The sequence below is a fragment of the Delphinapterus leucas genome, chromosome 4 (genome assembly GCF_059928025.1).
Source record: "Delphinapterus leucas isolate spDelLeu-1000000601 "Yukka" chromosome 4, BTC_Dleu_Yukka2, whole genome shotgun sequence".
Classification (NCBI taxonomy): domain Eukaryota; kingdom Metazoa; phylum Chordata; class Mammalia; order Artiodactyla; family Monodontidae; genus Delphinapterus; species Delphinapterus leucas.
In genome coordinates, this window is record NC_143132.1 from 131,244,050 (window position 1) to 131,260,411 (window position 16,362).

The window sequence follows — 16,362 nt, forward strand, 5'->3', positions numbered from 1 at the left end:
TTGTGTCTCCGGGCCGCACACGCTCCCACTTCCTGCCTCTGATAGAGCCTGGACCCAGCTCTGTGTCTGGCTTCCTGCAGTAGCTGCTCTCTTCCGGCTCCGCCTCACCCCACAGCCAACCCCTCCCCCTTCCTTCATGCCCGAGGACCCCAGCGCGAGGCTGTGTGCAGAGCAGATTTCTTCACAGGGTGGGGTGTTGGAGTAGCATCACACAGCACGTCAGAGTAGGCCACAGCACACAATGGGGATATTTAGACTAAATATTCAAGGCCATTTCTCATCACTAAGAATGTCTCGATGGCCTTGCCTCTCTCAGGCTCCAGCTGCCATCAGATTTAGAACTCAGATGCTCAGCCTTCCAGACCATTCCCGTCAGGACGTCCTCTTCGCTGCCCGCCCCCCATCAGGGAACAACTTCCATATTCCTGTTGCTGTCTTAGGCAGAAACATTTCGAGCTCTTATTACTTTACACTCCTTTCTCAATCAAGAAGATGCATCCTGGGATGCTATTGCCCTAAAATTCAGAAAGAGTGGGCCATCACTTTTTGGTTCTCCCTAGCATACTCCCCCAACCCCAAATACCTGCCTTGTACTACATAACACGTTTGGTTTATTATGCAGCCCATGTGTGTTTGCGAGTAATGAGTCTAAAGGATTTAAAAAGTATTCATCCCTTTTCCCATGTTGTGAAAGAACACCAACAGCCCTAAGCAGGTTGAGGCGCTGCTCAGAGCCTGCTTGCCGCCCCGGGCCCTGCTGGTTTCTGATTGGTTGGCCTTACATTCCAGGCAAATGACCTGGGCACTGAGAGCTCTGGGGGGATGACCGTGGCTCTGGTTCCAGGACAGCCTGGGACCTTGGCCCATTCTGGGCTCCTCAGTTGGCCCCAGCGCAGACCCTTTCCAGGCCGAAAGATTCCTGGCACTTCGAGTTCCCCTCACGCTCCTATGGTCAGAGTGTTTCCCAGCCCCTAGACAAGAAGTCTGTGGCGGGTGGGGTGGGCATGTTAGCCCCTGGTGCATCAGCTCAGGAATTTGGAGAAGTTGAGGCTCTAGGCTTCTAGATCCATCACTGTGGGCAGTTAAAAAATCTGGACAAAGTTTAAATTACAAGAGCAACCTGCTCTGCCACAGGCCTCTCCAAGGAGCTTGCCTTGGTGTGGCCAGTGGAATTTCAGGGGTGTTTGCGTTGCTGTGACCCCAGGTCTCTGAAGCAGGTTCTCAGGGAAATGAGAAGGCAGGAGGAGAAGCATCCCTCTTCTGCTTTCTTCCAAATCCGCATTTTGTCCCCATGTCCGTCCTGCACATCCATCCTCTCTTGTCAGATGCATTTTCTTCTCCCCCTCCCCTCCCTCCATCCTCTCTTGTCTGATGCATTTTCTTCTCCCCCTCCCCTCCCTCCATCCTCCCTTGTCAGATGCATTTTCTTCTCCCCCTCACCTCCCTGCAGCTTTCTGAAGATGAGAGTGACTTGGAGATCTCTTCCTTGGAAGATCTCCCCCAGGACGTGATCCAGAGAGAGAAACCAAAGCCCTTGACTCGCTCGAAGCTCCCAGAGAAGATTGGTGCCAGCTCCTGGAGCCCTGGTCAGCCCAGGGCCCCTGGCTGGTGATCCTGTCCCAGAGCCTGGCGGCCAGAGGACCAGCCTCATCGCCCAGTGGGGTGGGGCTGGCTCACGGTCCCCCCCCCAACAGATGGGGCTGCTGGGCCTCTTGTCGTCACCAGTAACCGAGAGGTCTTCTCCCCTGGAGAGAAGCAGAGCAGAAGATGGATATGATCTCTCCCCCACCCTGTGAGGGGCCCTGGCAGTGCCCCTGGGTCCCAGGGCTTGAGAAAGGGTTGTAACAGGACCTCAGAGGAGCATCCTTCCTCCACCTCCACGTTCACTCCAGACTGAAAGGAAACACCTGGTCTCTAGTCCGGAGCGTTTTGTAAACCTGCAGAAACACTGTAGAGATGGGTCTTTTATGGGGTCCTTTTGGGGACTTATGCCTGAGTCAGTCATTCACTGATTGACCCAGAGCTGATGTCTGGCAGGGCCTGCTCGTGGGTGGGAGGGAAGGAGGGCCTCATATCCCCAAAGAACCACAAATTAAATTTTTGATATTATTTCTAAAATTAGGTTATGTATATAACTACTGTATTTTTTTTTAATTTGAAAAGCATTAATTTATTATATGTAAACCTTTAAATACAGCACAATGTTTCTCACTCTCTCGTATTTCTTCCTGTTTTTGGTGCTTTAGCAGGGGCTGGGTGGGGGCTGGAGCCATCTGTACCCCAACTGTGTCAGTTTAGGGCCTTTGGTGTGCAGTTGCCAAGATGGAGATAGGATTGCAGTCGGTTTGCTGGCGAGTCACACCGGTGGAAGAAGCCGGATCGGGCAGGGAAACGGCTCACGTGTAATGCAGGTCTGACCCCTGTGGGAGAAGGGAGAGCGGGAAGCAGGAGTGGGGAGAGGGGAGCCCCAGACCGCCTTGCGGCTGACATCTCCACCAACCCTGTGGGAGCTCCAGAGCAGGCACTGCCCACCAGGGAGTCCCCACTGGGCAGGAATGGCCAGGACCTCGTGCCCCCAGCCAGCTTGGCCATCGACTGAGGTGCCCAGGCGAGTGAGACCTAGTTGAACAGCCACTGTTTTCCCTAAAGGGAAACCCAGCCGTGCACCTCCAGGCCTCACGAGTAGAGGGAATAGCGTGATGAACCCACGTTCCCACCACCCAACTTCAACCGTTGTCCACTCAGCTCGTGGCCAGTCTTGCGTCACCTATCTCTCCCCACTACCTCGGGTCTGTCCCTCTCCCCAGCCCTCCATCCAGGCTTCTTTTGACCTCTGCGTGGTCCTGATACCTGGGCTAAGCCCTGAAGTTCTAGCAAGAGGAACCAGGGGAAGTGAGGAGGAAAGGCACTGCAGAGGGCAAAGGGGATCTGGGGCAAAGGAGGCTTGGGGGTATCATGGTGCCAGGCTGTTCAGTGAGGCCAGAGGCTAGCTTATGAAGGGCCTTACGTGGGACTCGGGTCAGCCCACCCCTTAGCTCCTGGGGAGTAAGTTCCCTTTGTGGATCTCATACCTTTTTTTTTTTTTTTACTTTTTTTGAGGTGCGCAGGCCTCTCACTGTTGTGGCTTCTCCCGTTGCGAAGCACAGGCTCCGGACGCGCAGGCTCAGCGGCCATGGCTCACGGGCCCAGCCGCTCCACGGCATGTGGGATCTTCCCGGCCCGGGGCACGAACCCGTGTCCCCTGCATCGGCAGGCGGACTCTCAACCACTGCGCCACCAGGGAAGCCCTGGATCTCATACCTTTGAACAGCTGAGAAGGTGTACAACCAGGATCTCAGTGGCAAGTGAGGAGGGGAAGGGACAGTGAGTGGGGAGTAGTGGGGGCAGTTCATCCCTCTCTCAGAGTTCTGCCGACAAAGTTACGCTTTCTTATTCACAGGCTTTGGGCAAGGAAGGTGTAAAAAGGTGCTTGTGGGGTCCCTCGCCACATGCTGGTTTCCTGTAGCTCTGAGTGCACTACCGTTGCTGGTCCCCCACATCACAGTGTGCTCTGGGACCTCTGCTTTTCGGCCTCAGGGTTGTCTCTGGTGGGAGGTTGCACAGGCTACTTGCAGGTACAGCCTGCAAATGCTGGAGAGCTGTCTCTACCAGGGCAGCCCACACCCAAGGTGGAGTGGGAGTTGGTGAGTAATCGCTCCAGCCTTCCCATGCTTTGGTGGGACAGCTCTGAGGTTAATTCTGCAGTTTCTCAAAGTCCCCAGGGGGAGTGAATCCCAGTCTCCTGCAACAGTTAGAATTTATTAACACACCCTTTATTGGCCTTTCTCCCTCTGGTTTCATTTTTCTCACCCTCTCGCTTCCGCTTCTTGGGAGCATCTCTGAAATAAATAAAACCTGTACCCAAGTCCTTGCCTCAGGTTCCGCTTTCAGGGGGACCCAAGTGAAATAGATGTGAGTACACATGTCTTTTGCATGTGCTTACACATGCTAGTGATAATCACCTGTACAGAATGACTCTGTTCTTGAATGTACATTATCAAGTTCTGTGTCCCCAAATGTGTTTCTCTATCTACTCTGGAGACTCACATATTAGTTTCGCATTTCTGTGCTGTTTACCCCTCCCTACTTTTCAAATACATTAAAATTTTGGGGGGGCAAGATTTATAAGAACTTTGGAACATATGTGTATTAGTCAGGTTCTCCAGAGAAACAGAAGCAATAGGATATAGATATAGGTTCAGATATAGATATAGATATATGAAGAGGAAATTTATTACAGGAATTGGTTCATGCAGTTATAGAGGCCGAGAAGTCCCATGATCTGGTGTCTGCAGGCTGGAGAACCAGGAAAGCTTCTCAGTCTTGGAGTGTGAAGGCCTGAGAACCAGGAATTACAAGTCTCAAGGGCAGAAGATGGACGTCCCAGCTCAAGAAGAGAGAGCTAAATCGTCCTTTATCCTTCCTCTGCTTTTTCATTCTGTTTGGGCTCTCAATGGATTGGATGATGCCCAGCCAGGATGGTGAGGGTGGAATTTCTTTGCCCAGTCTACTGATTCAAATGCTAATCTCTTCCGGAAGCACCCTGAGAGACACACCCAAAAATAAAGTTTTCCCAGCTATCTGGGCATCCCTTAGCCTAGTCAAGTTGACCCTGACATAAAATTAACCATCACAATATGTAACATAGTAAATTATTTAAAAATTATCCAAGCAGTAAGATTGATGTAGAAAAATTAGAAAACACAGATAATCAAAAAGAAAAATAAATTTGAATAACCCCCAAATCCAGAGTCAACTACTAGGTATGCATGCACTGATTAAAAACATACATATGTCTCCTTCCTAGAGTTCAACTATATTTATTCTTCTCTAACTTGATTTTCCTTCTTGAAAATAGGTTATAAATGTCCTTACATCAATACGCATGTGTCAACATAATTATATTTAATGGCCACATAGTATCACAAGGTAAAGATTACAAAAATTTATTTAGCCAAGCTTTCCTACGTTGGGCCTTTGATAAATCATGGAATGATAAACAAATGTGTATATACATCTTTGTGAGCTTAATAAAGATTTCCTTAGGATAAGGATACGGATAAGTGAGGTTGCTGGACCAACATCGTAATGAAAGCCAGCACTATATGCCAGGCACTGGTCCAAGTTTCTTACGAATATTCACTGACTGAGGGCTTGCCTGGCGGTCCAGTGGTTAAGACTCTGAGCTTCCACTGTAGGGGGCACGGTTTCCATCCCTGGTCGGGGAACTAAGATCCTGCATGCCGTGTGGTGCGGCCACACACACACACGCAAAATTCACTGATTGAACCTGACAGTAACTCTTTCAGGAGGTGCTGCTATTACAGTCATTTTAGGACTAGGACGTGAGACACAGAGCAGTTAAACTTGCTTTGAGTCCTGTCTCCAGTAAACGGTATGACTGAGATCTGACCTGGCCAGCTGGCTCTGGAGCCCTGGCTCCTCACCATGTATTTTTTTTTCATATATATTTTTTCTTTTCTATTTCTCTTCTCTTCTTTTTGTTTTTAATTAATTAATTTATTTATTTATTTTTGGCTGCATTGGGTCTTCGTTGCTGAGCGTGGGCTATCTCTAGCTGCGGCGAGTGGGGGCTACTCTTTGTTGCGGAGCACGGGCTCTAGGCACGAGGGCTTCAGTAGTTGTGGCCCATGGGCTCAGTAGTTGTGGCTCGCGGGCTCTAGAGCGCAGGCTCAGTAGTTGTGGCGCGTGGGCTTAGTTGCTCCGCGGCGTGTGGGATCTTCCCGGACCAGGGCTCGAACCTGTGTCCCCTGCATTGGCAGGCGGGTTCTTAACCACTGCACTACCAGGGAAGTCCCTCACCATGTATTTAGCGGGATTTTCATTACATAAACACTCTCCAGAGAACCTGAGCCACTGAGTCTAGCGTTTGGGGTGCTCCTTTTCGCATTCCCTTGCCACCAGGGGGTATCATTCATCTCTAAATGTTTGGACAGTGTGGTAGAGGAAAAACGAAACCTCACCTTTTAAAAAATTTACATTTTTTAGTTTTCTTCTAAGACAGGATTTCTTTTTTCATTTTCCTATCAATTATTTCTATTTCTTCTTTTATAAATTGCCCGATTATATTCTTAGTGCTTTTTTTTGGTCAGTTGATGTAATTAACTTTTCCTTGTTTTTTTCTTTATCTTAAAAAAATATTTGTTTGTTTGTTTATTTTGTCTGTGCTGGGTCTTTGTTGCGGCACGCAAGACCTTTTTAGTTGTGGCATGCAGGCTTCTTAGTTGCGGCATGCGAACTCTTAGTTGTGGCATGCATGTGAGATCTAGTTCCCCGACCAAGGATCAAACCCTGCATTGGGAGCGTGGAGTCTTACCCACTGGACTACCAGGGAATTCCCTCTTTATCTTTTTATTATGGAAAATTTCAAGCATATATAAAAATAGTGAGAATGTATAATGGCCTTGATGTCCTCATGGCTCAGCTTTAACAATTTAACAATTTAACACGTGAAGACTCTTATTTCCTGCAAACCTCTTGCCAACCTCCTCCTGAATAATCATATTATTATATCTACAGATATTTCCATATGTATCTCTAAAGTATATTTCCTTTTCAAAATAACCACTTTACCACCACCACTAAAACAAAACTCGGTAATATCTTCTAAACGTCATCCAGTCTGTTGTGTTCACATGTCCTCTCTTTTCCTATACATATTTATGTCTCTTTTAATCCATAGATTTCATTTCCACTTTCTCCTTCCTTCCTTCCCTCCATCCCTCCTTTTATCCCTCACAATCCTTATTTTTTTTGTTGCTAAAGAAATTTGGTTATTTGCCTTGGAGAATTCCGCTGGTCTCGATTTTGCTGACTGCATTACTGTGATGGTGTTTAATGCATTCCTCTTTCCCCTGAACTATCTGTAAATTGTAGTTAGATCTAAATACTTGATCGGGTTCAACTTTTTTGATTTTTCGATTCTTTTTTGACAAAACACTTCGTAGGTGGCACTGTGCACTTCCAGCAACAGGCACATAACATCTGGTTCCCTCTTTTTATGGTGTTGATGATGGCATTGATGATATATTGAGGATCATTACCTAAATCCATCTATTATTCTTTTTTTTTTTTTTTTTTGTGGTACGCGGGCCTCTCACTGTTGTGGCCTCTCCCGTTGCGGAGCACAGGCTCCGGATGTTCAGGCTCAGTGGCCATGGTGCTCGGGCCCAGCCACCCCGCAGCACGTGGGATCCTCCCGGACCGGGGCACGAACCTGCGTCCCCTGCATCGGCAGGCGGACTCTCAACCACTGCACCACCAGGGAAGCCCTAAATCCATCTATTGATGAGGGATTTCCAAAATTATGGTAGTCTATCATTCCTTTGGCATTTACTAGCTGGGACGCTTCTGTAAGGAGAAATTCCCCAAGTAGAACTGTCTGGTTGCCTTAAGATACCGTTTATATAGGTAAGGAAGCTAAGGGTTTGATTCTTACCCCTTTCAAAATAATGAGATGGTTTCCTTCTATACTCCATGGGAACCGTATGAACTCATACATTTAAATATATTTGATCTGTTGAAATTGATTGTGGTTGTTGTCCTTATTGATGTTGAACTCATCGTCTTTGGCCAATGGGTGCTTCTTGCTGTTGGTTCCTGGGTCCTTTTGAATGACCTTAGCAGTCTGATAGCTTCCTTGCTATCTGTTATGAAAGAAGATGCAGGCTCATAGCATACATTTCCCGCCTCAGACCTGAAATTAGTAATTTCTCTGGGGAAATCCTGGTTTCTTTTAGAGGAAGATGATATTTACAGACACAACCTGGGTGCCGTGGGGTCCTGGTTACCACTGGTATTGTCATTACTTCTAAGTGCCTTCAGTGGACAGAGACAGGAAATACAAGTAAGAAAATGTATTATAAGTTCCTACTGATACTTCCCATTCAAATTCAGGACTACAGGATTTTTACTTTATTTCATTGATTTAATATCTATTTGTATCTCTTTTCTTCCACTCCAAGGGTCTTGGCTCTGAACAGCACAATCTCAGACTTAAAATAGCAGTACCAACTTTATTGTCCACAATATGAACATTAAAAACAGTTTAAAATTTATTACTGTTATATTTTGGGGTTTTGGGGTCCTGAGGGTGTATCCCACTAGGGATGCCCAGTCAAATTACTATGTTTTAAAATCACTTCCAATAGTTTCTCTCTGCTACTGAATGGCTGTATAATTTGGTTTGCTTCTTCGTTTTACTTTTGATTTTTAGAGTTAGCATTTTTATCACTTAATTTGCTTCATATTGCTTTTATATATACATATTGCTAATATATAAAATGTAAATATATTAAAATTATATATATTATTATATAAATAAGACTTTATATATATTGAAAATATTAATCCATTGTCATACTGCTATTTTTTGTCTTTTAATCCTGTTTATAGGTTCCTTCCCACAGAGAGATTTTTAAGTTTTTATATGTCTAACTGACGTTTTCCTTTATAATGTCTGCCTTTGGTGGTTGTCAGCATCAGAAAGGCTTTTTTCATGCCAATATTCATACAATTTCATCTATATTTTCTTTTACTTCTATTAAAAAATTTAAAATGTGAATGCTTAATCTATCTGGACTTTGTGGGGGAGGGTGTTAGCTGTGAGTTAGGGATGGTACTTATTTTTTTCCAAACAGCCAGTGGTCTCACCGTTATTATTTGACAATTTATCCTTTTTTCACTTTTGAAAATATCCCCTTTATCAGATGTAAATTATTGTATGTGCTTGGATCTGTTTCTGGACTTTTTATTTATTCCATTAATCTGACGGTTCTGGCACTGGAATCGCACTGCTCTTAATCATTAAAATTTATCATCCAGCAGGATGCAAATACCCTAATTATTTTTATCTCTCAGAATTTTATTATTGGTTATATTTCAAAGTTGAAATTATATCAGATTCTTATGAAGGCATCCAGATCTCCATCTATGAATAAACAAATAAATCTGGATGGCTCTCACGTGCACCTTCATGAGCCCTAATTACAACTCTTATTTGAAGTTGGGTCTAGTCAAAGCTCTAACTTGCGGGCTTCCCTGGTGGCGCAGTTGTTGAGAGTCCACCTGCCGATGCAGGGGACACGGGCTCGTGCCCCGGTCCGGGAAGATCCCACGTGCCGCGGAGCGGCTGGGCCCGTGAGCCATGGCCGCTGAGCCTGTGCGTCCGGAAAAAAAGCAGCTCTAACTTGGTCCTTAATTGGGTGTCTTTTGAATACTTCTAAGTAGAGTGTCCCGTTTCTCACAAATCCTCCTGCATCTCACAATTCTTCCTGGATTCCCATCAGGCTGGTTCTTTGTAGGGTGGGAACGTAATCCCTGGTTGTGTGGGGTGGCAGCGTGCTGTAGGCTCAGTTAACAAAATGTTTGTCAGGTGATTCGAGGTTAACAGGTTTTATTTTGCCGATAAGAATATAACAGAAAGAAAGTATGCAGCAGTTAACACACTAGCACCTTTATTTTATAAAAGATTTTTAATACCAGATGAATAAGATTGAGTTAATCTTAGACTAGAAGACCTAACTTCCCAAGAATTGGCCCCTCACAATGACACGCACCCCTCGTTTTCTTCATTCACTTCAAAACGAGGTGGACAAATGAAGACCTGATTATGGACCAGCTCTGGTCCCTAGCCTGGCACTCGGGAACCGCAGTTTGTATCTGTGGACCATATATTACATGATTGCATGATTCAATAGGAAAAAAGAAAATGTAATGAGTTGTATCTTCTGAGATAACTTCAATAATGAGCTTAACTTATGCATGTAAGGATGATAATGATTGGAAGCTTGTAATAGGTTGGTGGCTACAACCTGAAAAAGGTTTTTACCACCTAAAAGTCCGAACCCACAATTTAGGAAGTAGAAGATACTCTGATCTCATGGCTGGAATCTGATAGTGTTGTGAAACTGAGATACACATGAGGCCATTTTCAATTTTGGAAAATCTAAAGTGAAATGACATTATAATAAGTTGATTTACACACTGTTATCAATTCTGAGTTTATAGGGAATTGAAGTAAAGCAAACTCTAAAGTCAACAAAACCTCAGCTGTGGTTCTACACTTTTTTCTCTTCCTTGTGTGTGTCCCCTGCCAGTTTCTGAGGGGAGCTACTGAGATCCTCCAAGTCTTCTCTAAGAGGAAGGGATGTGGAAAGAATCATTCATACCTGCATGGCCTATTCTCTGTCTGTTCTCATGCCTGTCTCATTTACATACCCATCTCCCTGGAGGTAACGGTGCAGGTGCCATGTTAGAATAATAGAAGAAGACAGAGCTGCCAGGCACTAACATTTGCTAAGTTCTTTAGGGAGGAGGACATGTCGTTGATCCTTGTATCCCCTGTTTCTACAGAGAGCAGACACTCCGCATCTGATAAGCCTAACTGGGCCAATTCTAAGTCAGTTATTGTGCCAGGAGTGTCGTCATAGTGTATGAAGACACACCTGATGACGAGACAAGAGAGAAGAACCAACATAAGCAAGGAAAGAGACATATTTCCAAGGGATAGAGAGGACTCAGGATAAAGGTCTGAGGGGGGTGAATGGAGGACCTGAACCGGGATGAGGTAATGAGCTGAATTGTTGCTGCAATAGCTGGTCAGTGTTAGGCTCTTGTAGAAATGGAGATGTGTTCCATACTCAACAGAGCCCATCAGCATCATGGATCAAATAAATGGATGGTCTGAAGGAGTAGAGAGCTGCCCTCTGCTCACTGATTCCATGATTTGACCACAGTCAGAGATCTTACAGAGGAGAACTTGGGCCCAATAGCTGATCACTAAGGGTCCATTGAGCCCCAAGATTCTAGAGCCTTTTCTTTGCCTTGGTTCAGCACAATAGTTATTCAGAGAAAGTGCTTTGAATTCCTGACCAGGAGTGGTATGTTGACTTAGAAGCTGCTACTGCTTGTTTTATTTTGTGCAGGATCAGCCCACGGGTGCCTACCGCACAGTGGCACTGTGGGCCAGAGTGGATGGCTCATGAGGACTTTTCAATGACATGTGGACCTTTCCGCAAGAGATAACCAGGGCTCTTCCAGGCTGCACCACCACTCAGGACAGGTGGGCAGGACTTGGCAAATTGTCTTATTCAGCCAGGCAACTCTCCTATCATTAAAAGAACAAAAATCAAGAACCTTTGAAGGTAGGTATAGAACAGGGACTTGTCCTGCTTTCCTGCTTACCCTTGTGTTGCCAAGGCCTAGCAGAGAGTCTTGCACCAAAAAGGCAATCAACAAATACCGATGGGTTTCCACAACCTGTGTTCTCAAGGAGACTCACTGTCAGGAAGTTTCTCCATCCTGGAAGTATCCAACACACAGGGCAATCCCACACGTAAAAGTCCTTATGACCTTTTTGCGTCCTCAGTTGCTGTACTGTCCCTCATTTTGTTTATAGGTACATCTAATTGATTTGCTTATAGCTGCTGCATCCCAGGCCTCATTCCTTCAATGTGTTAGATATACCCAGTCATAACTGAATCTCTGCCTCAGCTGACATGCCTTTGAGTTGCCCTTGAACTGTCTGTCCCCTACTCTTCAATATTCCAGCACATATGCATACCACTATCACCACCACCATCTCCACCATCACCACCACCTACACCATCACTGCCACCACCACTGCCACCACCATCGCCATTGCCACCGCCACCACCACCACCGCCACTGCCATCACCACCACCACCACCACCATCACCACCACCATCTCCTCCACCATCACCATCCCACCACCTCCTTCATCATCACAACCACCACCATCACCACCACCATCGCCACCACCACCATCACCACCACCATCTCCTCCACCATCACCATCACCACCACCTCCTTCATCATCACCACCACCACCATCACCACCACCACCACCACCACCATCACTACCACCTCTTCAACCATCACCACCACCGCCGCTATCATCACCACCACTATCATCACTGCCTCCACAGCCACCACCATTGTATATTTATCCATGTAACTCTGGGGATTGTCACTCATTTGTGAACACATCTTCTATTGTAGACAGAGTGGAAAGAGCCTAAAGAAGGGAGCTCGGGGCACTGATTCAAATCCTGACAGCCACAGACCTGTTTTGTGACCTTGGGAAAGTCACGTAACATTTTGTTTTCTCACCTGTGGAGTGAGAAGTTTGGCAGAGCCATCTTCTAGACTTACAGTATTGTATAATCCCATGAATGCCTTAGGCTTTAGAAATTCACTTTTACCTTTAAAAAGGTTAGTCAATTTACTAATTATAACCTGAAAGTCCTTTTGATATTTAAAAAATCCTCTTGCTTTCTCTTTGTTCTTTGAAAATTTAGAGCTGCCTCATTTCATAATGCCTGAAGCCTATATTTATAATCAGCATCTATTTCATGGTTCTGAGCCGTTTTTCACGTAATTGTCTTTTTTTTTTGGTTTTGGAATTAGTTCTTTTGTGGTTAATGTATAGCAGAAACAAAATGACTTTAAAAAAAGCCCTTTGGGAAATATGGGGTTCACAGCTGTATTACTAGGGGCACACAGCACTGAGAGAGAACTAGGTCTCAGAAGGGAAAGCAGCCCCATTCTGGGGAGAGAGAGAAAGGAGCAGCCGAGGCCAGAGGCTGGTGGTGTGCCTGAAATTTGCAGTGGTAGACAGTAGTTTGAGGGTGGCCTGGAATAAGCCAGAAAATGGTAGTCTGGACTCCAGAGGGGAAGGGAAGACTATGTCCAGTGAGACCGGCAGGGGGCGACAGATCACAGAGCACCGGTAGGGTGAGAGCTGAGGGTGGGTCAGGCGGAGGCTCTGCGTTTATGTGGGGCATTCCAGACACTCCAGGAAAGAACGGCCCTTACCTGGGACCCACAGATGGGTAGATTTAGGTACATTTGGGTTTCACATGTAAATTCTGAGAGAGCTGAAAAGTTTAGGGAGGGTACTGCAGCAAAGAATGGGACTTCCTATTAGTCAAGGGCATAGGGGTTTGGAGCATCAATATTTGGAGTGTGGCTGTGTATAAATGATCACATGATTTCTACTCAACGGCTGCTGCAGGCTAGGTGGCAAATATACTTTTTTTTTTTTTTTTTTTTACAAATTTATTTTATTTATTTATTTTTGGCTGTGTTGGGTCTTCGTTGCCTCTTGCAGGCTTTCTTTAGTTGAGGCGAGCGGGAGCTACTCTTCGTTGCAATGTGTGGGCTTCTCATTGCGGTGGCTTCTTTTGTTGTGGAGCACGGGCTCTAGGCGTGCGGGCTTCAGTAGTTGTGGCACGCGGGCTCAGTAGTTGTGGCTTGCGGGCTTCAGAGTGCAGGCTCAGTAGTTGTGGTGCACGGGCCTAGTTGCTCCGCGGCATGTGGGATCTTCCTGGACCAAGGCTCGACCCCGTGTCCCCAGCATTGGCGGCGGATTCTTAACCACTGCACCACCGGGGAAGCCCTATACTTGGTTTTAATACTCCTTGAACGTGTATATATTTCTCATTCTAGATGTGGATTCAGGCATTCTCAGTACATTCTTTAGTCACATAGGTGGTTAAAAGTTTCCCTGTAGAAGGGGTTTAAGGGTGACGATCTGATTTGGGGGGCCCAAGGCATTAGAGTCGGTGAAAATGGAAAATAAAAAGATTTCATTCTCATTCTTAAATGATAGAATACTTAGGTGTAGAGAAGTAGGATAATTGTTTTCCATCATTACGTTAAAAGATGTGATTCCACTGTGTTCTAGAAAATCTATTATCACTCCAAATGCCATTGCTTTGTAGTCAATCTGTCTTTTTTCTTGATTTAAGTTTAAGATGTTCTCTTTATTGCTGCAATTCTACATTTTCATCACTGTGTAAGTTTGGATTCATTTGTTTTTTTCTATCTTTATTAAGATACAGTATGAATTTAAGTTGGAGGATTTATATCTTTAAAAAACTTTAAAAGTTGCAGTATTCTAAACATAAAGATAATTAACTGGACTTTACAGAAACTGATCTAGGATTTTTTATTCTGCATATGGTTGGCTAGTTCCTTCCACAAACAGATAATAGCAGCTGACACTGATGGAGCACTTATTGTACAATAAGTACCTTGATGAGAGTTACTGTTATTCCCCCATTTTACAGAATGGAGTACTGAGGCTCAGATAGGTTCAAGGTCACATGACTATACATGGTAGAGGGAGAGTTTGAACGTAGGGTAATTTGCTTTAGCAACTACTGTTCTTGCTATACTTCCTCTTGATATTAGCCTCAAGTTTTCAAACCTTTAGTGTGCTTATTTTTCTTTTTTAAAATTTATTTTTATTCTATTTGGGGTGGCTCTTAGGGGACTAATAAATACTAGTTGAAGGGGACAGAAGTCTCCACTCATGACCAGGTTCTCCTGTCCTCAGGTTTGAATGCACTTTCCCAAGCATGTTTCTGCCCAGCTCTTTCCCACAAACCTTCCTCCTCTACCTTAGAAAGATGCACTCCTGCCCAGGGAACCTCTAGGGTGTACAGGGCCCTGAGCAAATATTTTTCATAAAGCTGTTTATGAAAACTATTTGATTAAGACAAAGAAATTGCAGTTAATTTAAATTTTAAATTAATTTTAAAGAATTTAAAATCCATGGGCATGGGCTCATGTGACATAGTGATTTATTGTTGGCAATATAGAAAAATAGGGGGAGCAGAGGTACTTATGGATTTGTTTATTGTCCAGTTGGTGCATGTGAAGACTCTCTGTAGTGTTCTGGCACCATCTCATCCTGTTCAGGTCCAGGAAACATTCTTCATGTTCTTTATTGTGAAATGCACCATTCCTGGCTAATTTCATACTCCTCATTATGAGGAAAAGGTAGCAATGCTGTTACTGCTCCCATTGCTGTGGCTGTTTGTATTGAAACAATATAGATCTGCTCATTCCCGCAGTTCCCTGATATCAGCTATTTAGTGACGGTGATATCACTGCTTATGATGCTGCCTCTGCATCAGGCCACCTGTGAATACTGGCTTCCAATGACTCTCAAATGTTGCCTGCTTCGTGGTTGAGGAGCACAAAAACAGATCTTACCCGGAGTATACAGGAAAATGAGAATGATAGATCTCTGGTCTTGTTACCTTTACCATTTGGAATTTTTTAACCTGAAGGTAGACCACATCTTCTTTTTTTAAAAGATTAATTAATTTATTTTTGGCTGCATTGGGTCTTCGTTGCTGCATGCGGGCTTTCTCTAGTTGTGGCGAGCGGGGGCTACTCTTCGTTGCGGTGTGCGGGCTTCTCATTGCGGTGGCTTCTCTTGTTGCAGAGCACGGGCTCTAGGCACATGGACTTCAGTAGTTGTGGCACGCGGGTTCAGTAGTTGTGGCTTGTGGGCTCTAGAGTGCAGGCTCAGTAGTTGTGGAGCATGGGCTTCGTTGCTCTGTGGCACGTGGGATCTTTCTGGACCAGGGCTCGAACCCGTGTCCCCTGCATTGGCAAGCGGGTTCTTAACCACTGGGCCACCAAGGAAGTCCCTAGACCACATCTTCTGACCACGTCTTCTCTTGAAATTTTTAGGCTTTAATCACTGCCTTCATAGGATGTGCTCTCGTTCAACGTAGACACACCTTTGCCTGCAGGGAGGATGGACGAGGGGCCTGTGAGTGGAGTGAGAAAAGCGAGGCACATACCTTGTATGAGGCATGTCCATCTGTCCTCTACCGTGGGGGAAGACTGAGCAGGAGAGCGCAATGTCGCCGCATGGATTAGGAGCAAGCGAGGACATCAATTAAAGCGCCCCCTGGTGTTGCAGAGCGGCAATCTCAAGAGGCTTCAGGGGATGTAGGTGAGACCATCCCCAGAGGACGGCTGGGCGTGAGGCATGGAGCCGGTGAGGGCTTGGGAGACCTCCGTGGGCGCCAGCAGCTGGGGACACATAGGATAAGTGACACCTGCTGCTGTCCGATGTTGTAGGTCTGAGGCGGCACTGAGCATAGAACATGGGGGAGGGGGGAGGGTTGACACACTGGCCCTGAACTTATTCTGTGGAATATGTGAGTGTCACCCCAACCCAGCATGTTAACACCATTTTAGGGGCCCAATCTTGCATGATCTCACAAAGAAATACTGTAAGTAGGAAGGGTAAGCTGCTGGCCTGGCTGCTGTCCTAAAATGGGACACGTAGGCATGTTCCAGAGCTCCTTTGGGCATCCGACATCCCCACATCCAGGGTAGAGAGTCAGCACTGAGAAGGGGAGAAACAGGGATGGAGTTCTCTGTGTCCTGGTCTGGGCTTGAGGCGTCTTCTCAGATGGCACTGCTGGCCCCAGCCAGTTCCAGGCCCTGAGGGGTGCTTAGAAAATGTCAAGG

At 45.7% G+C, this 16,362-nt stretch overlaps 1 protein-coding gene across 1 annotated transcript in view; it reads left to right on the forward strand.

The window, feature by feature from the left end:
- Positions 1–16,362, forward strand: part of DZIP1L (DAZ interacting zinc finger protein 1 like) — a 71,920-nt gene that overhangs the window by 43,905 nt on the left and 11,653 nt on the right. The window contains exon 16 of the mRNA XM_089911109.1: positions 1,451–15,838. Within this exon, the coding sequence (XP_089767235.1) occupies positions 1,451–1,612 (162 nt within the window). The 3' untranslated portion in view covers positions 1,613–15,838. The remainder of the gene's footprint in view (positions 1–1,450; positions 15,839–16,362) is intronic.